General features: G+C 45.9%; 2 protein-coding genes across 2 annotated transcripts in view; one reads left to right on the top strand and one right to left on the bottom strand.

Moving 5' to 3' along the window:
• Positions 1-22,922, top strand: part of TESMIN (testis expressed metallothionein like protein) — a gene marked incomplete at both ends in the record, with an annotated part of 36,753 nt that overhangs the window by 12,658 nt on the left and 1,173 nt on the right. The window contains 2 exons of the mRNA XM_082845040.1: positions 16,592-16,694; positions 21,992-22,167. Of these exons, the coding sequence (XP_082701166.1) occupies positions 16,592-16,694; positions 21,992-22,167 (279 nt within the window). The remainder of the gene's footprint in view (positions 1-16,591; positions 16,695-21,991; positions 22,168-22,922) is intronic.
• Positions 17,678-18,049, bottom strand: LOC309964967 (glutamyl-tRNA(Gln) amidotransferase subunit C, mitochondrial-like; the record flags this gene model as incomplete). The annotated part of the gene is made up of 1 exon (XM_082844166.1): positions 17,678-18,049. One exon carries the CDS (start codon positions 18,047-18,049, stop codon positions 17,678-17,680), a length of 372 nt encoding a protein of 123 aa, XP_082700292.1.

Genomic DNA, 22,922 nt, shown 5'->3' with positions numbered 1-22,922 from the left:
GCCAGATGATTTTCATCTCAACATCCATGGTACTGACGGTGTGCTGGAATCTCTACCAATTTATTATTTGTGGTGAGGGAGCTGTCAGAAAACTGTTTGCTGCCTGTCTCATTCTGTATGAGTTCCCAACCACAACTAATTGGCTAGACCTCTTTACCTCTTTGTTAGGCTTTTTTTTTTTTTTTAAACTTCCATGAGATAAGAGGGTCAAGCTAGGTCTGAAGACATCAGAAAGGAAATTCTGTCAGCCCAATACTGTTTAAACGTTCTAAAATAGTAGATGATGTAAAAGCAGGCCAGCTTGGGCCTTACGGCCAGCAGTCCATATGGGTGAATTCATCCAATCGTCATTCTTTAGAGATAGGTGGTGAACTGGCTAACTTATTAACTACCTTATCATATGAATAAAAATTCACGTCCTGTCACTCTGCATAGCTTTAATAATCTGATTATCAGTCAGGCATTAATGTGAATTTTGTTACATCATTGAGGCCTTTATTTTTGGTGACATAATGAACATTATAATATGCAAGAGTCCGCTTCTCTGGAAATTTTTTCTTAAAGATAAGGTCATATCTCAACTGTGGTACAGTTTATTTATAATACTTTTCTGAGGCAGAGTTGTCCAGATCTCCTCTAACCCTTTACTCTTCAGATTGGCAAAAAGAGTAGTCAAACATTATTGCCATGGAAGTTTTTTCCCAGTTTAGTCCATTACAAGGAACTTGTCCCTTTACTGTCCCCTCAGGCGCTCTGTGCTCATCCCTGATGTGGTGTCTTTGCTCGTGCTGTTATTTCAACTGAAACATCCTTTTGTTGAATAACAAAAAACTTCACACCCTTGAAAGTCAATGTCAAGTTCTACTTCTTTCAGAAGTAGTTTGTTTTGTTTTTACATCTCTATTAAACTGCCCCTGAATTTTATGTCATTTACAATCAGTATCATATAATTTGATAGTTGATTATATAATATCTTCTGTTCTCTAATTTTTCAATTGTATATATCATCTCATGTCCCAAATTATTTGGTGGATTCCTCTAGAACAGGCACTGTAAATTTAAAAATATATATATTTTTTGGTGTTCCCCTGAAGCTCTTATGACAGTCCTGGCCACATGGTGATCTCTTAGTCAGTGCCTGTTGGCATCTTCCTGACACTGTAGGTACTCAGTGAATTGTCCTCTCTGCTTCCACAATTGTGGCAGGTCACCACTGGAGTGTCTCCATGGACCTCCACCTCATTTTTAAAGAGAAGAGTTTTGGTTCCTCTGGACAGGTAGTGCCAGGCCACCCTGTGCCCCATTTTAGAGACAGGGCTGAGGGCAAGAGCAGTGAAGTCTGTGCGCATGTCCCCTTCCCCTGAACAGCCCATGTGTGATCCAGGGTGGGTGGGCCAGGAGCAGTGCAGCCAGATCTGCCACCTCCAGGCACCCATGAGAATAGAAGGCTGCAACTCTCCTCTCTCTAAAGGAGAGAACTAGACTAGACGAAGAATAAATTAATATAGCATTCAGTGACATAGTATGGGGACATTATTTTAAAAACGAGAGATCTCCAGAAGAAGGAACACTTAGCAGCTCACCCAGGAGTCAGTTACCATTTGCTGTTTCAAATGAGGGAGGACGGGGTCCCGAAACAGAAGCAGAGCCGGTGAGAAGAGTGGCGGAGCCCTGATGAGCGAAACAGCCAGAGCAGAGGGGAGGGTGGGCTGAGCTGAGGCTTAGACCGACCTCAGCCCTGACTGGAGACGGTTGTGTTTGTGAGGGCACGGAGCACAGGCCGAGGGTAGTTCCCGTGCTCCGTGGGGTGACAGGGGACTGTCAGCAAGCCCTGTGTGTGCCAAGTACTGTAGCAGCTCCTGTAGGAAGCCCGAGGCCAGGATGTGTCCCTGCCCGGAAGCAGCCAGTGGTTGCAGAGGCGAAGCCTGCACACGCCGTCTCGGGGAGCAGGTGGCCGAACTCGAGGGAGGGAGGGAGGGAGGGAGGGAGGGAGGGAAAGCCCCAGCCACAGCCGGGGTTTTGACACGTGTGCTCCTTCCCGTCCCCAGATCCACCCGCCGCCTCACGCGGCCAACATCCCAAGTCCCCTCCGAAGCAACACTTCTAAGCAGCCCTTGGGAAATTGTCCCGGTTTCTTAACCCACAGCCGCGTCTCAGGTTTAGCAGCCTCCAACGCACACTCATCTCTCCTCCTCCTTCCCCCGTGGAGATGGCTTCTAGGCCAATCCCCAAAGGAATGGTGAGGAGGGAGGTCCCCAATGCCCACATGACACATTCCAAACACGCTCTGATACTGGCGGTGATCCTAGTTGGACAGCTCTAACAATGTGAACAGCCGTTTATCTGCTAGTCTTTAATTCATACTTTTCGTTAGTGTTCTGATTCTGGAAAATACAGAAAATAAAACTAAAAAGCTATTTGGTGTGGGGAGCCACACACAGTAGAGGTTTAAACAGATCAGTGGAAGAAACTCGGGGAAGGCTTCTCGGGGAGCAGACAGCGATAGGGTCCCTGGACGTGCAGCTGGACCTGGCCAGGCTCGCGCCCCCACGTGTGAACGTGCGTGCCACACCCCCTCCTGATCAGGCACCGATAAATAACACCTACAACTCTGTGGTGTTGAGATTTTCAGTATTCGTTCAAAAACACCAGATGCTTAGCTAATTCTCTTTTTAGAGAGTAACGATCTGAATACATTTTCTTTTTTAATCTTCATAGAGTAACTGTTAGTTCATGGGACACAGAGTCTAAAAAGCCATGTAACTGTACCAAATCACAGTGTCTGAAATTGTAAGTAATCCCAAATCCTTCATTATTAAATAGAAATAAGGTCGTTTAGAAGTCAGTAAGTGGAGCAGAGTCCAGACAGACCTGAATGGCTAGTAGCGTATAGGTTACAGTTGAGACTCTACAGCTGGGTCCTGACGCTCCTTGTAAACCAGAGCAACAAGAAGCCACACTTTCTGCATAAACCTGGCTGGGATCTTTTGGTGTTATCTTGACCAACTAACCTAGGAAAGGACCGCAAGTGGTGTGATTTTCTTGGATTTAGGTTTACCTTGTTTAGCGCCCCAGACAAGTGCTAAACACGGCATCCTTGTTGAGCATTAACTGTAACATTTCCACCTCCTAGTTTTTAAAAGTTTGATGAATTGGTTGACTCTATATTGAATTCCTCTTAGAAACATTCTCCCCCAGGGGTGCCAGCTCCCTGGAGGCTCGCTCAGCAGCGTGGTAGGGCAGGTTGTGAAGCAGAATCATGGGCCGGGGTGGGTGTTTGTGGCTGAAATAGGAAGCGGACCAGCCACCCCGACTGACGGCACCGTGCGCTCGAGCCGCCGTCCCCACCCTGTCACGCGGAGACTCTCACTGCTGTGGTCTGCCGCTCTCAGCCTCTGCTCCGGGCTGCGGGTTTCTGCCCTGAGTGCCTGCCTAGCTTTGTTACGTGATGGAACGGGAGATGCCGCCTCGCCCGATGTCTAACAACCCTAGCCACCATCTCCACGTGATTCTTCCGTTGCAGAGCTTCTGCTGAAGTCACTGAGAGCTCCAGGGATGGGACAGTGATGTGGGGGTGCAGACGTGGCTAAAAATCCAGAAGTCCATGAAACTTGGTTCACAAAACAAAATGGAGAAAAAATCTGATTTTTTAAAGTTAATGTTGAAATCTAGGGTTGACTGTATGTGAATACTGAGTTGTCATTGGTTTAGTCTGTGAATGCGAGGCCTGTACCTGTCTGAACGTTGGAAACGCCACGAGACCACTGATCAGGAGCTCTAAAAATGCAGCTGGGTGAGGAGGAAGGAGAGCAGAGGGCAAAGCCCGGACCACACGACGCTGTCGCGCCGGAGTGGCCGGCCCAGATGGGACTTCTGATGCGGTGGAGGGCGAGGCGGCAGAGTCTGGAGTGGACAGAGCCGGGGGTGGGCGCGGCTTCCTGCGCACAGGGGCTGCCAGGCTGCTGGAGTGGACAGAGCCGGGCTGGGCGCGGCTTCCTGCCCCCTCCCCCAGGGGCTGCCAGGCTGCTGGCTGGGCTGGCGACTGGGGAGCCTGTGAATGACCCATGAAGCCTAGAGCAAGGTGTAGACTATGACCGGGGACAGAATGAGGCAACTCTTAAGGACGTGGAGATAAGATGAGTCTCCAGGAAGGGTTTAACTTATCGATTACCTCATAATGGAAAAGCCCAAGAAAGAGCTTCCTGCCTAGGGGCAGCTTTCCAGATTAATCGGTGACTTGACACACTACAGAAAGAATATATCATCACAAGGGGGCTCGGTCAGCACTGGAACAAAGGAAAAGGAGGCTCAGAGCGTTTCCAGTGCTGTCCAGGGAAGGGAGGCAGTGTTGCTGGGGGCCACGGGTGCGGCCTTCTCCAGAGACGTGCTGTGTGCCGTGTGCCGTGTGCCGTGTGCCGGGGGGCTTGCACCCTCCCGTTGTGCCCCGTGACGCTGCGCCTCTGTTAGCACACTCAGCGCCGCCGTTTAGCTTCCTCAGTAGCTCCATCCCGAGGAGCAGGGGGCCCTGGGTAGAGACTGCAAACGTTATGGGCACCGGAGGGGTTGTTATTTCCACCATAAATTAACACACAGCATTCTGAGCAGTGCATCGCGGTTTGGTTGTTATCAGTCTGTCACTGAGAAACCAATTATCTCTGGAAATACTGCTTTTGGAAAGGCCAAGGAATGGGCAAATGTACCCCCGCGGAGCTTCTTGGAGAGACCCGTGAACTGGTGCTGGCGGCAACACCACTCTGTCTCTCAGTGTGCCACAGGCACTCGCACTGGAGCGAGTCAGGGGTGGGTTCACCGTTGCCTGCTTCGCTAGCAGGCTTCACTGCTTCGCTAGCAAGCATCACCACTGGCTTCCTTTAGCTCTTTACTCCCCGCAGCTAAGCCACGTTCAAGGCAATGGAATCTAATTTTCTTGGAGTGCATTTGTCCTACTTTATTTGGGAGTCTCTCCTGGATAAAGGTTAAGAATGATTACTACTAATTGGCCATTAATAAAGAGAAAAACACATTATTGTATTTTTTAGAAATCAAAGTGATACACACACGTGGGTAAAAATCAGTGACTGTATCTGATTATGATGGAAAGTCCTAGTACCCTGCTCCACCTCTCCCCACTCTCTGGACTCCTCCCTAGAAGCTACCATTTTAGTGACTTCTGTTTTCAGGCTTTCTGAAGTTTGCTTCCACGTCTGGAAAGGTTATCTATTGCCTTCTTGCTGTGGGAGAGGAGGGGCCCACTCTGCACTCACCCCCTTTGCTAGAGCCGCCCTTTGTCGTGCCTTTGCTGATTATGCTAGAAACCTGAAATCATGTGCTCCAACCTTTTGTTGTTGTTGTTCCATTAGCCAAAAGAAGCTGAGAATTATTTTTAAATGATAAAGTTAATCTGTATAATTAAAATGGTGTTGATGTAAACTTAATTAAAAGGTAGATAAATGTTTTGTGATTATTTTATTGAAAATTTATCGATTATTAAAAATTGATTTTAAGATTTTATAAGTAGTTCATGTCTACCTTTCCATCACTGTGGGAAATGATTTTCTTAATAATTTTTATGCATTTTAAACATTGATTTACTGCATCATGATTAGGTTATTAAAACACTGATTTGTAACCCACTTTTGTATCAGGATGTTTTTTGATACAGGCAGTGACATGTGTTAAACTCTGAACCTTTGGACAATAATTTCATAGAGTGATAAGGAACCCTCTGCAGTGGAGTGGAGAAAGGGCTCTTCTCTTTCACGAGCACGCTGAAGGAAGGAATTGGCTTTATGTTATGAGTATAGGGTTTTTCCATGGCAGTTTTAATTAGCCCTTTCATGTATCGACTTTAAAGAAATCCAAACTCAATTTTCTAAGCATCTTCCATTCCAACTCAATTTTTGCTGAGATACTGGGTGGGACTTGTTGGGAGAAGTTATACTATCTAATTTTTCACCCTAATCAAATCTAAATCAAGATTTTAATCATAGATTGAGTAGTCTCCAATATTGCTTCTTCAAATGGCCTTTGCCTCTGCCTCAGGTTAATTGAATTAATTAATTAACTAGAATGAATTAACCAGAATTCTGTGGAGTAGAAGGTCACATCTGGATGGTCATTTTTTTATAGTCTCTTGTTCCTTACTTATACTTTTGATCCCTTCTTTTATATTTTAGAATAATAAATACTTAATTTATATTCTATAGCTTATAATTCTAATATTAAAGTTTCTGCTTATCTGATTCTGGTGTTTGTTTCTTCTCTTGATCTTTCACTCATTATGGCTTGTTACCTCATGTATTTTGTGATTTTCTGTGTGTGTGTGTGTGTGAGAGAGAGAGAGAGAGAGAGAGAGAGAGAGAGAGAGAGAATTATAATCACTGGAACTTTATATGTGGGAATTCTTTGAGGTTGGCTTGAGAGTACATTTCTTCAGAGAAAGTCTGAGTTTGTTTCTACTTGGGACTTGGTGGCCCTTTCAATTTGGACAACCTAAAATTTTTGGCTAAGACTTTTTTTTTAGGCCACACAGTTGATATGAATTCAGGTCTCAAACCCAAGTGAACCCCCTCCTCTCAAGCCAAGGCACACATGCATTTTTCTTGCCCTTTCTTTTGCAGGGCATTTTTCCTAGTTCATTCTTCCACTGGGTACAGACCTTGTACAGTTCCAGCTTTATGTGTAGATCTTGGAGCTGATCCCGTGCCTTGAGCATTAATGTATGTAAATATATTAAATATATGTAAACACATGTGTGAGTGTATAGAGCACTTAGAGCAATGCCTGGCATATTGTAGATGTTCTGTTTGCCATTATTATGGTTGTTGTCGTCCCCCGCTCTTCCTCCCTGTAACAGTTAAAACCAAAGCCTTTGGTTGTTGGGATCAGCGGAGCCCTAAGATAGCTGCAGGCTTCAGCTGTAGCTTACCCCGCTGAGTGTTTGCTTCTCTTTCATTTTTTGGTCTCTGAGGCATTTCTTTAATTTTTTTTACCAGCTCAAATATGCATCTAAAGCGTTTCAAATATTTATTCCAATGTTTCCAAGTGTTCCTAGCTGGGGATTTGTCAGGGTGCCAATGAATGAAGAGTGAGTTTCGAATATATGTCATCTCAAATCTTTTCAAACACTACAGCTAATTCTAGGATACAATGTGCTTGTGAGAAGTGACTGTACCACGGGGTATCGCAGGTATTTTCTTGACAGTATTATCACCTTCTCGTTAAGTGACAGAGTAAGATTACCCACAGAGTGCTGGAATGTTGCCAGCCTGCCAGCACTGAAACAGTCTGTACCTCAAGGACAGCATCTTTAACAGATGGTGCTCCCTTGGTATTTCACAGCCAAGAGAGGGGCCACCAAACCTCAAGTGATGGCTGTAGATGTGGTTTCCTGGGCAATGGTGAGAGTAGACTGAAGAAGGGGGACAGCACGAATACCTTGTACGAGAATACCTAGACTGCAGATGGCACGGTGACAGAGCGTAAACTCACAGGAACGAGGCATGCCCTGAAAGACCACCATCCACTCTCATTCATCAAGCTGCAGGCAGTCAGATTTTCTTCCACTGAAGACTTGGAACCCTTACCTCTGTCTTGACTGACCCACCAAGCGGGGGAGCCTGAGACCAGAGAGGGTGATGCTTTTCCAGCTCTCTTCTTGTGGCTGCCACTATCGCTGTTACCAACAGGAGCAGACCAGTCTGAGCCTACTAGGAGAGGACAGCAATTCTGCGTGGAGGGGAAGCCCACATAAGTAGTAGAAGGGAGTGGAAGTTTGGCTGGGGGCCAAGGTGTATATCCCGGCCCTAGACGTGGGTTTTCGACCCTGTCTGACCCTCATTCTAACCCCAAGAGAGAGCACGACCGTAAGTCTTATGACAAGGAGGACTGTGTCTTATTTACGACTGTGTCACCAGTGTCTAGCGAGAGGTCGATGTCTCCTGGGCCCTCAATACGTATGGCTGAAGGTGAGCAGTGACTTTTGATGAACAGAAGTTTTAAATTTAATGTAGTCAAAATTATCACGTGTCTTTATTAGTTTTTTTACATGTCTTTATTATTATTGCCTTTTTGTGCCCTGTTTAAGAAATCTGTCCATATCCCAAGGTTACACAGATGTGTCATTAGACTATTTCTAAAAGTTTTAAAGGTTTGCTTTTTGTCATTGAGGCCTTATTGCACCTGAAATGGATTTTTCTGAGGGCATTAGGTAGGAATCTAATTTTTTTTTCCACAGGTACAATTAATTTTCTAGCACCACTTCTTGCAGAACCGTAATATGGTCCCCCACGAACTGCAGTGTGTTCCCTGTCAGCTGTCGAGGTCTGAAGTACACATGTGGGTGTGGTTCTGGGTTCTTAATCCTGCTCCTTGCGTGGATCCCGCTTCTTAGTTGTAGCGAGTCACCTGTGAATTTCCTCCACCTTTGCATTTAAACAGTCATCTTGCCTGCAGAGAAGGACCATGGTATCTTTCCTATCTCATCCTTTTCCTTGCCTTGTAGTCTTAGCTCGGACCTCAGCGCGGTGATGAAGGGAAGTGCTGGTGCTGGCATCGCCTTGCTCCTGATTTTATTAGAAACACTTCTAAAATTCCCTTACCCTGCCCGAAATAAGATATTTGCTGGAGGTTTTTGAGAGATGCTCTGTAGTAGGTAGAAGACATGCTTAGACACTATTTCAAAGACTCTAAATGACAACCATTTCAGGGCTCTGGGGCAGCTGATCAGTATCAGTGTCTCCACCTCCTTTATCAGCTGCTCTGCCATCCTCAGGTGAGTGGTTCGGTTCTGTGGGCTAAGAAGGCTGCCCCAGCTGCCACCCTCACGTTTGCATTCCACCCACTGGGGAAGAAGAAGAGGAGGGCGAAGGCACACTCCTTACCTTCCAAGGCGTAACCAGAAACTGCCACAGTCACTTGCACTCGTATCCCTTTGGCCAGAACGTAGTCATGTGGTCAGACCATACCGGGTAGGAAGCTGGGAAGCGGAGTGGAAATTGAGCGGAGTTGACCACATGCTCAACCAGAGTTGCTGGCAAGGGGCAGAGTGAGGGGAGGGTGGGTCCTTCTCTGCCACATGCCCACTTCGAGCTAAGGAAGTGTCCTTCTATGCCTGGTTTCCTAAGAGGTTTTCTTTTTAAATTCTTATTATAAATGAGTGGTGATTTTATCAAAGCCTTTTTGCCTGCATTCATTGAAATGATCAGATTGTTTTCCTCTTTTAATCTTACAGTTTGATCTATTACAACATTTTCTAATGGCCATCCACCCTTGTAGACCAGGGATTGAACCCAGTTTGGTCATGATGTGCTAATGTTGTCTTTTGTATGTACTGCAAGGTTTAGTTTTCAATATGTTGCTGGGGATCTTTGCATCTTTCATGAGTGAGATAGAGCTGTACTTTTCCTTTCTCATATTTTCTGTGGTTTTTGTCTTAGTGCTGAATTGCCTCAGAAAATGCATTAGCAGTCTTGCCCATGCCCACTGGACCCTCTTCTTTTTCTCTAGCCTCTGAAAAGGTTTGGGCAAAGTAGGACTCACGAGTTCTCTGAATAATTCCATTTTGGTTTGTATATTTTGAGGCTATAGTGAAGGGTTATACAAATTCATGATTGTTATATCTTTTTTGTGAATTATTCCAATGACTGTTAAATATATCTCTGTAACCTATTGCTTTTTGCTTTATATTTGGGTTTTTTTTTTTGGTTTCATATTAATGTTGCTATACCACATTTTCTTTGGTTAGTATTAGCAGGTTGTGCTCATAACATCCCTTTATGTTCATACTTTCTGTGTGGTAGTTATGTTTTAGGTGTGTCTCCTGTAATCTAAATATAGTTGGCTTTTTAAAAAGCAAATCTAGTAATCCATGTTTTAACAGACTTTAAAAATCCATTTGCATTCTTTGTCTTATTATTGGTATACGTGGAATTATTTGTACCACCTTTTTTTGAAGGCTTTTTTTTTTAACATCTTTATTGGAGTGTAAATGCTTTACAAGGGTGTGTTAGTTTCTGCTTTATAATGAAGTGAATCAGCTATACATATACATATGTCCCCATATCTCCTCCCTCTTGCGTCTCCCTCTGAAGTCTTAAAGTTTATTTATTGAAGTTCTTTTCTTTCCCCAGTAAAATGGCAGCATTTCACGCATGCTCTCTGCACCTTTTGCTTTTTAAAATCGTGGTGAAATATGCAAAACATGAAATTTACCATTTTAACCATTTTTAAATGTATAATTCAGTGACATAATTACAGTCACGATGCTGTGCAACCATCACCATCATCCCACATGGAAACTCTGCACACATCAAGTAGCTTTCCGTTACCCCCTTGCCCCAACCCCTGGTAACCTCTGCTGTACTTTCTGTCTCTTAGTTTTCATATTCCAGGCACCTCATGTAAGTGGTTTCATACAATATTTGTCCTTTTGAGTCTGGCTTCTTTCACTGACATGATGTTTTCAGGGTTCACCCATGTTGTAGCGTGTATCAGTACTTTATTTTTTTTCAGGCTGAATAATATTCCACTGTATGTACAGACCACGCGTGTTTATCCATTCATCTGTTGATGGACACTTGGGTTGTTTCTGCCTTTTGACTGTTGTGAATAATGCTGCCTATGAACATGGGTGTGCAAGTATCTGCTTGAGCCCCTGCTTTCATTTCTTTTGGGTGTATACCTAGAAGTGGCATTGCTAGATTATATGGTAAGTCTGTTTAACTTTTTCAGGAAACACCTTACGGGTTTTCACAGTGACTGCACCATTTTACATTCCCACCAGAAATACACAATACCACTTTTGTGTTTTCTGATTACCGCTTTTTCTTTGCTTCTTTTTGCCTGATATATGTTTTAGGAAATTAGCCCTAACGGCAAAGTGGAGGAAGTTGAAAGTTAAGAGGCTATCACAACAGTATAGACAAAAGATGATGATGACCTGAACTAGGGCAGAGATGGTAGCAACAAAGAAAAAATCCACAGATTTAAGAGACATTTCAAACATACGCATTGTAGCATTTTTTCCACTCGTCATTTATTCATTCCACAAAGTATTTTTGAATGCCTGTGATTTCAGGAATAGGGAAGACAGAAATGAGCAAGAGAGTTATGGTCCCTGCCCTCTCAGCAGTCACAGTCTAGTGGGGGAGACAGACATGAATAAAACAATCACACACGTGGAGGTCATGGTGGAAAGGAGCAGCAATGGGCAGAGGGCGGTGGGGGGAGCTGGCCAGGTATGACAGCCAGGAAAGCTTCCCAGAGGACAAGAGGGGTGTTGGATGAGGGGGCAGAGGTAGATTGAAAGTGGGTTGATAAGAGTGTTCTAGGCAGAGGAAGCAGCAGGTGCCAAGGCCCTGTGGCAAGAGAGAGAGGGTACACGGTTCTCGGAACAGGAAGGAGGCCAGTGCCACTTGTGTAGTGCTGTTCATTATTCCAAAATATATAAGATAATCTGAATGTTCAGTATAAGGGGAATTATTAACTAAATTATGATGCCACTGTAGAATGGGGTATTGTTCAGTCATTAAAATGGCATGTAAATCTATTTATATGTAATATTAACACTCATAACATTATATTGATAAGTAATGAAAACGAACTGTCACATTGATTACTGACATTGTTACATAATAAAAGCACATTGAAACAGTGTATAGAATACGATCTGTTTTTTATATATTATATGTAACCAAACAACATGTATTTATTTTAATATGTACAGTTTTACAGAAAAACTCTGAAATATATTTGCCAAATGATCATCTCTAGGGAGTGGGATTCTGGGTGATTGTAATTTTTCCTTTTTGCTTATTTACATTTTTAAAAACTACAACAAATGTGATTTACTTGTATCAAGAATAAAATTAGCAAAGACATTTCTGAGCCAGAATCAGTAGACTTGGTTAACCCCTTGGATGTGAGTAAAGAGAGAAAGGTAATCGTCAGAAATGACTCAGGGGTCATGTTACTGGGTGGATGGACACCATGAATGCAGAGAGAGACTACAGAGTGAGCACAGTGAGGGCTGAAGGTGAAGGTCAGGAGTTAAGGTGTGGACACGCTGAGTTGGAGGTGGAAATGTCTGATAGGGTGGAAATGTCTGATAGGAAGTGGGGAATGTGGTTCTGGAGCATAATAGTGTCACACGCTGCTGAGAGGTAAATGCAGTGAAGAAGTCCTTGCCTTTCTGGTTAAGGAGGTTGTTTGAGAGTTAGGGGGATGGAGAAGACGGTCCGAGCGCAGTAGGTTAGAAAGAATAGGAGATGAGGAAGGGTACGCAGCAAGCGTAGAAACCCTTTCTTGATGTTTGGGGAAGAAGAAAATGAGTGTTCGGTGATACACAGCTACAAATCTTCAACATAAAGTTTTAAAAAGTAGAGGGGACAGAGTTAATAAATAAAAGCACCCAGCAAGGTGTGGGTGCAAGAAAAGAAATATGCCTAGCTTGGACCTTGGTGAGTAAGCGTAGTTTGACTAGGTATAAAATTCTAGATTGTCAGTTTTTCTCTCAGTGCTTCGAAGGTATTATTCTACTGTTTTCCACTATTTCTAACATGAAGTGAGTGGTTAGTCTAGGTAATGTCTTGTCTTCTGGTCTTTTTACAATTTTGTCTTCAATTTTTCTTTTTATTTGCCTTTTGGGGTTCATTAGGTTTCTGAAATCTGAGGATCCACAACTTTCAACAGTTCCGGAAAACTCAGAGATATCCTCACTCCAAATATACCTGTCTTCCATTTTCTCTTTTCTGTCCTTCTGTAATGCTAATCAGACATACGTGAGCCCCTCTAACTAGCGACCATTTCTTTTAATCTCTCTTCCATATTTTTAACTTTTTTGTCTTTTTATGCTGAATCTGGATCTAATTTCTTTATCTTCCAGTTTATCCTTTCTGACTTTTCATTTAGTTATTATTTTTATCCAGCTCACATGCACATAAAGAGCCAAATAGTTATACAAGGCTTATGACAAAAAAATGTAGTTCCCTGACAGTTGTTCCTTATTTTCTGATCCCCAAGAACTTTTAGCCCTTAACCAAATCTTTTAATATCTGCCTCCATAAATCTAAATAACGTGCTTGTGTTGCTACTTCTTGGCTTTTCAGTTTGGGCGTGATCTCTTGTATTTGTGCCATGAAAGATGTGGATTTAGCTCTCTTCCCTCTTGCTACTCACACGTAACCCCCCTCCCAACACACACATGTCCTGTTCCCAGACATCAGATGTACTTGGTTGGATCAGTAGTATTTACTTTTTATGACTATGAAAACACTACTCACTGCTGAGCCTTGATTAATTTTCTTCCTGCACTTCTTTACCTTTTCCCTTGAGTCAATACGCAGTTTTCTAATGTACCTAACACTGACTTAACCCTCAACTCTCCTCCGCTTGTGTAACTGTTCTCTCAACGTGCTCCAACACACTAGGTACTCAGTGAATTGGTCTGGAGGAAGCCTTTCCTGCAGCCGTCACCGCCCTGCTCTTGGGTGGTTGGTTTCCAGGCCTGCTGCACAGTTCTCTTGGACCCTCCCTCCAGCATCAGGCCCAGGGTTCCCTTTGCTTCTTCCTCAGGTTTGAGCCCCTGGCTCCTGGATTCCATTATCTTCCTCATTTGATTCACTGCATCATTTGGTGCAGCATGTCCTCCAGTAGCTTCCCGAGCAAGAGTGATGGGAGAGAATGTTTTCAGACCGTATGTGTCTAAAGATGTCGTAGTCTGTCCTCTCACTGACATGATCATTTTGGATGGACAATGGGATTTCCACCTTCAACTAGTGGAATTTTCCTTTAAATTTTTGAAGGCTTTGCTGCATTTTCTTCTAGATTCCAGTATTGCTATGAACTTTTTTCTTGCCCTTTGTATGAAACCTATTTTATTCTTTCTAGAACCTTGTGGGAGCTTCTCTTTGTGCCCCGTGCTCTGAAATTTGGTGAGGGGTGTCTTGTTCTGGCCATTTGGCAGTCCCTTTCGCTCTGGGAACCCATGCCCCTTAGCGCTGGGAAATGTTCTTGACTTACTTTCTCCCCTTTATTCTTAAAATTCTGTCTTTCTGGAACCCTTATTTTTTACATAAGTGTTGGACCCTCTGATGCTCCTCTACATTCTTCTTTCTCCTGTTGTTTTCTACTTTTTTGTACGTGTGTTCTGTTTTCTTATCTTCTGTTAAGTTTTTCATCCCTGTGATTACTTTTTCATTTTACATAATGTATTTTTTGTACTCTGAGTGTTTTTTAGCATTGTGTTCTTGTTTCCTGGATACAATAACTTTTCTTAATCTTTCCAAGGCTATTGATACCCCCTTGTCCCCCCCCCTTTTCTTTTCCCTTCAGAGTCTGTTTCTTTAGGCCTCTGTCTTTCATATTGGATGAGTCCCCAAGATGCCTGCAGACCTTTGCCTGCCACTCTGCTCATGGTTCAGAGCCAGGCGAAGGGAGGGGGCTCTTGGTGCGTTGGTGGGAGGTTGCTCCCTGTGGCTCCTCCGTAGGGTGGTCTTGCCAAGCCACTTATCGGGGACTCTCAACGTCAGACTCTCTATATTTTCTCTTGGGCTAGTGGGTCCTCAGAGAAGGCCTTTCCAGTCTCTGCTAGAATTCTAAGGGCTGAGTGGAAAAACCTGGGGCTCTCAGATTCACCTCCCCCCTTTGTTCTTTCGAATACCCCAGTCCTCAGTTGCCTTACCCCAGAGAGTAATTGCAGTCTCTTGCCATGGGGGTGGAGGAGCAGCCAGGTACTGGAAGGGAAGGAGCCTGGGGACCCCCTACCTCCTAAATAGAATTTCAGCCACCTTCACCCCACTTCAGAGCAGCCTGGTACCTGCCGCCCATTCGTGCCTTCAGAGCTGCTTCTCCACTCTCTCTTGCTAGCTCAGGTTTCAGAGTTCTTGAATCTGCTGTCCGTTAACTCTCTCCCCTGTTTTCCAGCCTCCGAATCTTCTGTAATCGTCTCCGCTCCCTCTGTCCATCCTAGTGGTCAGGAAAAACTCTCACATTTTCCCCTTGCTCTCTGCCTGTGGCGCAGACAGTGCTGTGTCTCCACGCTCTCCTTCTGTGAAGTAGCTTTGTGGGGAGGTGGCCTTTCAAGGATTCACACTTTATATGGGATTTTTTGGTCCAACTCCCACCTTCTGTAGCTCAGACTTTGTCTCCTGTCTCCTGCAGGAGTGGCCCATTTGATCCCTAGGACCTGCAGAGGGCCCAGGACAACACTTGGCAGCTACAGAACTCACCTGTCTGGCTTCACAGTTCCTTATCTTTTCACATCTGACAACCTCCTTTACTCTCCTCTTGGTTTGACATGCATTTTGACACATTATTTAAAAATATTAAAATAATAAATGTTAAAAAAATAATAGTAATGTTAAAAGAATTGTGTTCAGGAACTCTGTAACAGGAAGGTTTCTGCAAACATCTAGTCCACCATATAGCCAGACGCAGAGGCCCTCCTGCATTCGTTCAGAGGCACCCGCTATGTGGGAAGCACGCCAGGCCTTCCCTCAGCATCCCTGCGAGCCCGGGAGGTCAGGTGCCAGGGCTTCCTGCCTCCAGACGCTGACTGATAACCTGGATCAGATAACATGGGGAGCCAGTAGCAGAGCTGATGTTAGACCCGCATTTGAAGCTCTTTTCAATGAATCACGCTCTCGGAAGAGAACGCTGTGGGTCTTCTCTAGTCACAGGCTGAGGCCGTGGGGTGGCTGATGAGCCTCCCGAAGGCTCTCGAGGGCGCAGGTTACAAGCAGGATGTCTTACGTGAATTTTTACAGGAGTTGAGGAAAGTGTCTTGCCCCCGCCCGTACTGAAAAGGTGTAAACCTCAGGCCTGTTAGGGCCTCTGTCGCACAGCACAAGAGCAGGCTCCTACGAGAGCATGTAAAGCGGTTCACAGTCATAAGCGCTGAGAGGTCTACAAGGGAAACGCAGCAGAGAAGGTGCTCGGCACTGCCCTTGAACTGCCGGCACTGCCCGTCTGACTCCAGGATCCCAGGGGCAGGTGCTGGAACAGGGCCTGCTCAGCACGCTGTCCTGTGGACTCTGCTCGTGGACGATATGTATTATCACAGTGTGACAGCAGTCGCGTCACACCCGTGTTTCTGACCCAGTCATGCCTCCTTTCTCCACCACTGACATGGAATGAAAGTGACGCAAAGCCTGGGCCAGGGTCCACCTCTAGGTCCCTTCGTTCTTTTCTCGTAGGCGAGGTCTGGCCGAGAGGTGAACTCACTTTCAGCCGGGTTGGGATGGTTGATGGGAAAGTGGCTCTTTGCTCACCAGCTTACAGTGTTCCTGGGAGAAGGGCGGCGGGCATTAGGGGCCGGAGACAGTGGACGCCAGCGGACGTTGTCCAGGAAATTGTTTACTCTGCACATGCCTATTTTATGAAACCAATGGTTTTTAACGAGTCTCTCTCTCCTGTGTTGGTCACTGGAAAGCATCATCCCAGTGGATCTAATTTTCACATAAAGAGGAGAATCGCGTAACTAAAAGTTGTGTTGACTTGGCGTGTGACCGGCTCTCTCCCTGTAGGTGTGTGCACGCTTGTTTTTAACTACTCGCAGCGGTGCCTTTGACACACTGTGTTGTTTTATTCACAGGTACTGTGATTGCTTTGCAAGCGGGGACTTTTGCAACAAGTGCAATTGTAATAATTGCTGCAACAATTTACATCATGACATGGAACGGTTTGAGGCCATTAAGGTAACAAATTTCCATTAAATACACACATTCTGAAAGCATTTAAAAGTGCAGGGGATATTCACAAAACGATCTCCTCAGATTTCTAATTTCAGTATTGGGAAAACCCAAAGTATTGAAGAGTATACATTAAGTAGGACTCTATGCCTGAAGGTGGCGGTATTGACCATGACCAGGGGCTGTTGTGAGAGTGGCAGCTGGAGAAAGACCTTTATTCTCCACCAGCATGGGAGGGCTTCATGGGGGCAGCAGGGTCCCAGAAGGGTCTGGTTTAAGAGCATGGAAGTATCCACGTTGTCTTTTTTTTTTTTTTAACCACTTTATTGAAATACAGTTGACCTGTAAAAAGCTGTACATTTAATGTATACAACTCAGTGAGTTCGGGGTTAAGTATACACACATGAAATCACAAATATGAAGGCCATAAACATATCCACCACCTCCCAAAGCTGCCTCCTAACCTTAGCAGAAAGTCAGCCCTCTGCTTGGAACAAAGTGGGTACCCAAGAACAAATTTAAGGGTGTTCAGTAAAGATAAAAGGCTGCTCAAGTCACTGGAAGCAGCAACTGAAAAGGACAACTCAGGTTGTCACACAGTGATCAGATACAATGTCTAACAGTTACATGAATAGAAAAACTCACTTAAATGCAGTTCGGTAGACAGTCTTTTGGGGAGGGGATAAAGTCTTCCATACAGAAAAGCCTGTGAGTACATTTGATCCATTTCCTTGGAAACTGGCAATACCTTCTACTTCCATGGGCATCAGGGACTCTGCCTTATTTTGGCTAGATCTTTCCCAATTCTGTCTTCAAAAGAGTTAGTTACTAAAAGATACCTAGCCATCACTTTTTCAGGTGACTGAAGGAAGTGGGAGCATTAGTGTTCCTAACAAAACAGTCATTGCACCTCCACGTTTTTAGAGGGCACCCCTTCCCAGAATAGCTACTCAGCGGTGTGAGAAGGGCTCTTTTTCATCCAGATTTGGTCAAGAGATATTACCTGCGGGAGCCACAAAGTACTCCTCCACACCTCGGTGGGAGTTTTGTAGCAGTTCTTCAGCACAGTTGCCTTCTACCACATTGTCGGATCTCAGGTACAGACATCTGTCCTCCAGAACTGACTCTTTGGGCTCCACCCGGTCCGTGTCCACGGCGCGGAGCCGGTCGGCGAAGGCGATGGCTTTCTCCAGCCGTGCCACGGCCTCTTGGCTGCCGAAGTCCACAAGCGCTAGCCGCTCCAGGTGCTCGATCAGCTCGGCCGTGACCCGGCGGCTTCCCTGAGGATCGGCCTTGGAGGTGAAGCCCCGGCACCCGCCCGCCATCGCCCGAAGGCCCAGACACACGGCCCGCGTCCACATTTCTCTCCTCCTCGGCCTCCGTAGAGCGTCCTCCTCCACGTTGCCTTGATTTGAGGTTTATAAATTTGGATTGTGTTATGCAGCAGATAAGCCTGAGTTCAAAGAGTGTAGTCTGAAAAGGCGAGATGGTCCACTGTGTGAAGAAAGCTGGGTGAAAGCTCTCGGCCATCGTTACGTAGACTGATTTTTATTCTCCTTGGCTTCCCGGTGAAGGGAGACTCTAGGGGCAGACGGCACCTTGGAGAGCCCCGCAGGCCACCTGCTAAAGGCTAAATGCACTAGGGGCAGTTTTCATCCCTTCCCGTGGGCACAAAAGATTAGCAGAGAAGGAGCACAGCCCACCTGCTCGGGCCACGGCTTGGTGTCCTCTCACTTACCCAGGGAGACTGAGGGCCATCCCCTGTGGACTTGAGGCTCTCCTACTGTGCCAGGGTTGGGCTGTTTATTTTTTCTAAAATACTTTAACTTGCCTCTTGAATTATAGATAAATCAGTTGAAAATATCAATTTTGATACAGACAGATCCACAGCTTCAATTGCATCTAAGCTTCAGTATAGTAGCCTTTTCTTCAGGGGTAAAGGATACTGTCTGCAATTAAAAGTATAAAAAGTTCTATTTGAAAAGTGTTGGGGGACTTCCCTGGTGGCGCAGTGGTTAAGAATCCACCTGCTAACGCAGGGAACACGGATTCGAGCCCTGGTCCGGGAAGATCCCACATGCCACGGAACAACTAAGCCCATGCACCACAACTACTGAGCCTGCACTCTAGAGCCCACAAGCCACAGCTACTGAAGCCCATGAACCTAGAGCCTGTGCTCTGCAACAAGGGAAAGCCCGTGCACAACAATGAAGACCCAATGCAGCCAAAAATAAATAAATAAATTTATTTTTAAAAAAAAGTGTTGGAATTCTCATGCATTGCTGGTAGGGATGTAAATTGGTACCAGCACTTTGGAAAATTGTTTGGCAATAGTTACTAAAACTAAACCTTTGTATGTGCTGTGATCCAGCAGTTCATTCCTAAAAACAGAGCCCCTAGAAATGAGTGTACATGTCTACCAGAGGCTTGTACAAAAATGTTCACAGCAGGGCTTCCCTGGTGGCGCAGTGGTTGAGAGTCCGCCTGCCTATGCAGGGGACACCGGTTTGTGCCCCGGTCCGGGAGGATCCCGCATGCCGTGGAGCGGCTGGGCCCGTGAGCCATGGCCGCTGAGCCTGTGCGTCCGGAGCCTGTGCTCCGCAACGGGAGAGGCCACAACAGTGAGAGGCCCGCATACCGCAAAAAAAAAAAAAAAAAAAAAAAAAAAATGTTCACAGCAGTTTTATTCATAATAGCCCCAAACTGGAAACAATCCGTGTGTTCAGTGGTAGAATGGATAGATCTGTCGGGGTGTATCATCTAACAGGTGACACACATCAATGAAAAACAAAGACCCACAGCTCTGTGCCACAGCCCGGAGAATCTCACACGGTGCTGATGAAAGAAGCCAGATGGAAAAGAACACACCAAATGGTTCCACTTAGATGAAGTTCCAGAACAGGCAAAATTAAAGCAATCCCAGTCAGAATAGAGGTTCCCTCAGGGGTGTGTTAACAGGGAGGAGTCATGAGGGACCTCGGCATGGGTGGGCTGGACTGTCCTCTGACCTGGTCTGGTGGGGGTCGCACGGGGCTCACACATGCTCAGATTCATCACGTCCACCATCCCTCGGGCTGCAGTAAAAAGTAAACGCACACAAACACGGCAGCCTCACTGCAAAGGCCCTTCTGCAGCGATGGGGCCTCCAGGGCTCTGGTGCCGACCGGATCCCCGCTGCTCACCGGTGAGGGGAGAGGGAGGACGGGGGCTGCCGCTGTGCCTTCCGCGTTGCTCCAGCACAGCTTTCTAAAGAGCACGGCCTCACCTTGTCATTGACAATAGTCTAGATAGGTAGCAGAGAGGTAGAAGAGTCAAACAGACAAAGCACGATAAAAAGCCGAGCGTGATGTATGAGAAAGGCACCTGGTGGTTGAGAACCGGGGCCGGACGTGAGCCCAGGGACCGGAACTGGACTCCATCACTTGGTCGCTGTCATCTGACCTCTCGGTGCCTCAGTTTCTTCATCCGGCAGACAGCAAGAACAGTGGTAGCGTTTCCTCCACAAGGTTGCTGTGAGGATTAAATGAGAGAACGCGTATAAATCACACAGAAAGTGGAACACAGTGCACGTTTAGCAAACGTGAGCTGGTATCAGAGTACCATGATCCCAACTATCTCAGGAAAAAAAGTACAAGAGATGCAGGAAGGAAATATGTCCACATGGACACAATGATTTTCATCACATCTTTACTGTCCATAAATTTTCTACCTTTAAGTGTTCAAATGAATTAAAATGTAATGGGGGGGTGATGCACTTCCTCAACGATGTGAGGAGATGAGGCACACTGCTCGTCGGGCAAGCCAGGTACTTTGCACTGAACATTATTTTTAAATAATAAAATATATCTTGATGGAGTTTTGCATTTTCTGTCTTAGGCATGTCTTGATAGAAATCCGGAAGCTTTCCAACAAAAAATTGGGAAAGGACAATTGGGAGACGTTAAGCCTCGACACAGCAAAGGATGTAATTGCAAGAAGTCAGGCTGCCTTAAGAATTACTGTGAATGCTTTGAGGTCAGTCAGCAATTCCTAAGTATTATTTTTAAAAACCAGCTAAATATATGGCCTAAGTAACTTTGTGGTTAAAAAATCTTCAATTTAAAGGGAGAAATAGAATTTAATTTCTTCCTTCCAGGGCTTCTAAAAGGGCCCCCATCAATCTACCTTAATTTCTCAAATGTGAATTACGCCTTACGAATCAAGTAAATGAGCTCAGGCCTCCTTTGGGAGCATGTTGTCTCCCCGAGCCCGCCCTGAGTGTCCAGCAGAGGGTGCCCAGTGCCAGGGCCTTGCCCTCCCTGCAGCTGCTGACCAGGGGCTGGAGCTCCCCTCAGTGGCCAGCACCTGGTGGCTCCCAGAGGTGGGCCTTTTCCTTGCTGAGCAGGGCGGAGACGCTCTGGGTGGGGTAGTGGGGGCAGCCCTGTCCTCAGGTGAGTGTTCACCTGGGTGCTCTGAGCAGCAGGAGCTGCTCCCAAGCAGCTCGTCTGGCTGCCGAGACACAGTGTGTCAGCCCACTTTCCTCTGCCGGGCAGTGGCCCACGCAAAGTGCTGATGTCCTGTAGTGTCCGGCATTACAACAGACTAGCAATCTCGAAAAACCTCCTATTCAAAACACCCAGAGGTGCAGAATAAAACACACCCCATTAGATGCATGTCTGAGCTGGAAAGGACAGACGGAAACCCCCAGGGGCTGAAACTAAGAGGAAACTGGAAACCAGAGTGTCACAGGGCCAGCCTTCTGACTGCCCCCAGGCCGGGCCTGAGCAAGGGGTTGGTCCCCAGCCCTGAGTGTCACACAACTGTGTGACAAGAAGCAAAGTCCACCCACAAGGAAGCAGGAAGGGCCTCCCCCTAGAATGCCCACCGCAGGCCCGGCCTCGGGTGGGTTTCATGTTCTACCCACTCGCACGTTCTCTGCAACAGCAGAGCCAGCACGACACCCTCGGTGCTGAAGGAGAAGGGTGGTCAGGCTGGAGTGCTATAACCGGCTGAGGCAGGCTTCGATTAGAACAAGGGTCAGATGGAGCCTTCGCTGTGCTCCGCTGGTCGAGGGAGAGACCCCACTCTCTGCTCGGGGCTCACACCCACACCCGCCCACTGGCCCTCGGGGGCCCCTCCCCACCTCTCTTCACATCACAGTCACCTGCCCCTCTTCACTTCTGCCTTTCTTTGGTATGAAAATTGCAGATTACATATGTGCGTGCACACACAGATATAAAGTTATTTAAGATCCAAATAGAATTTGTTGGCTTTTGATGAACGGTAGGACAACCTAATTTTATTGACGCATTTTACATTACCAGGCCAAAATTATGTGTTCTTCTATATGCAAATGCATCGATTGCAAAAATTATGAAGAAAGCCCAGAACGAAAAACACTAATGAACATGCCAAACTATATGGAAATCGGAGGTTTTGAAGGCGGCCATCATTTGTCAACAACTAAATTTTCAGGACTACCAAAATTCAGAAAAGATAGGTAGGTACTCTGAACTAACCCTCCTAATAGGGGAATTCAAGGTTATTTTGAGAGGAGAGTTGGAAATTCCCTGGCAGTCCAGTGGTTAGAGCTCCGCGCTTTCACTGCCGGGGCCCGGTTTCAATCCCTGGCCGGGGAACTAAGATCCCCCCATAAGCCGTGCAGCGTGGCCAAAAAAAAAGATGAAATTTGAGAGGAGAGTTAAAACAGTTTACACACTGGAAAGAAAGCATGTTTGTCTGTAGGTGGGGGACAAGGGATGGGGAAGGAAGACGCCAGTTTCTTTCTCTGTCTTGACCAACCCTAGATCACACACTGTTAGCTCAGAGGAGCGCCTGCTGTCGAATTCGCTTGGTCCTATTTGTCCCCTTAGCTTGACCTTTTTGTCCTGACCATCTGAGTTACCCCTGGTTTCGTACAAGAGCAGAAGGTCCCTACAGGACCTCAGGAGGCAAGGGCATGCTCTCTAGGCAGCAAACACCCGAACCGCTCTTTACCATAGGAAGTGACGGCAGAGAGATGTTCTCGGTGTGTGCTGTGTTCCTTACTAAAGTGATTATGGAGTCCACTTTAGTTGGATATCTTCCCATTTAATTATTTTGAGGTCATATTATACTCCTAGCAGGTCTCAAAGATTGAGTAATAATTTTATTATATATTGGACTAGATTCATCCATTTTAAAAAGTTTCTTTGAGTTCTCTGTGATGGGTCATGTCATGATAAAGTACTGGATATCATTAATTAATTGATAACA

Source organism: Leucopleurus acutus (assembly GCF_964270905.1).
Source record: "Leucopleurus acutus genome assembly, chromosome: 8".
Classification (NCBI taxonomy): domain Eukaryota; kingdom Metazoa; phylum Chordata; class Mammalia; order Artiodactyla; family Delphinidae; genus Leucopleurus; species Leucopleurus acutus.
This window is presented reverse-complemented; position numbering and strand designations above follow the sequence as displayed.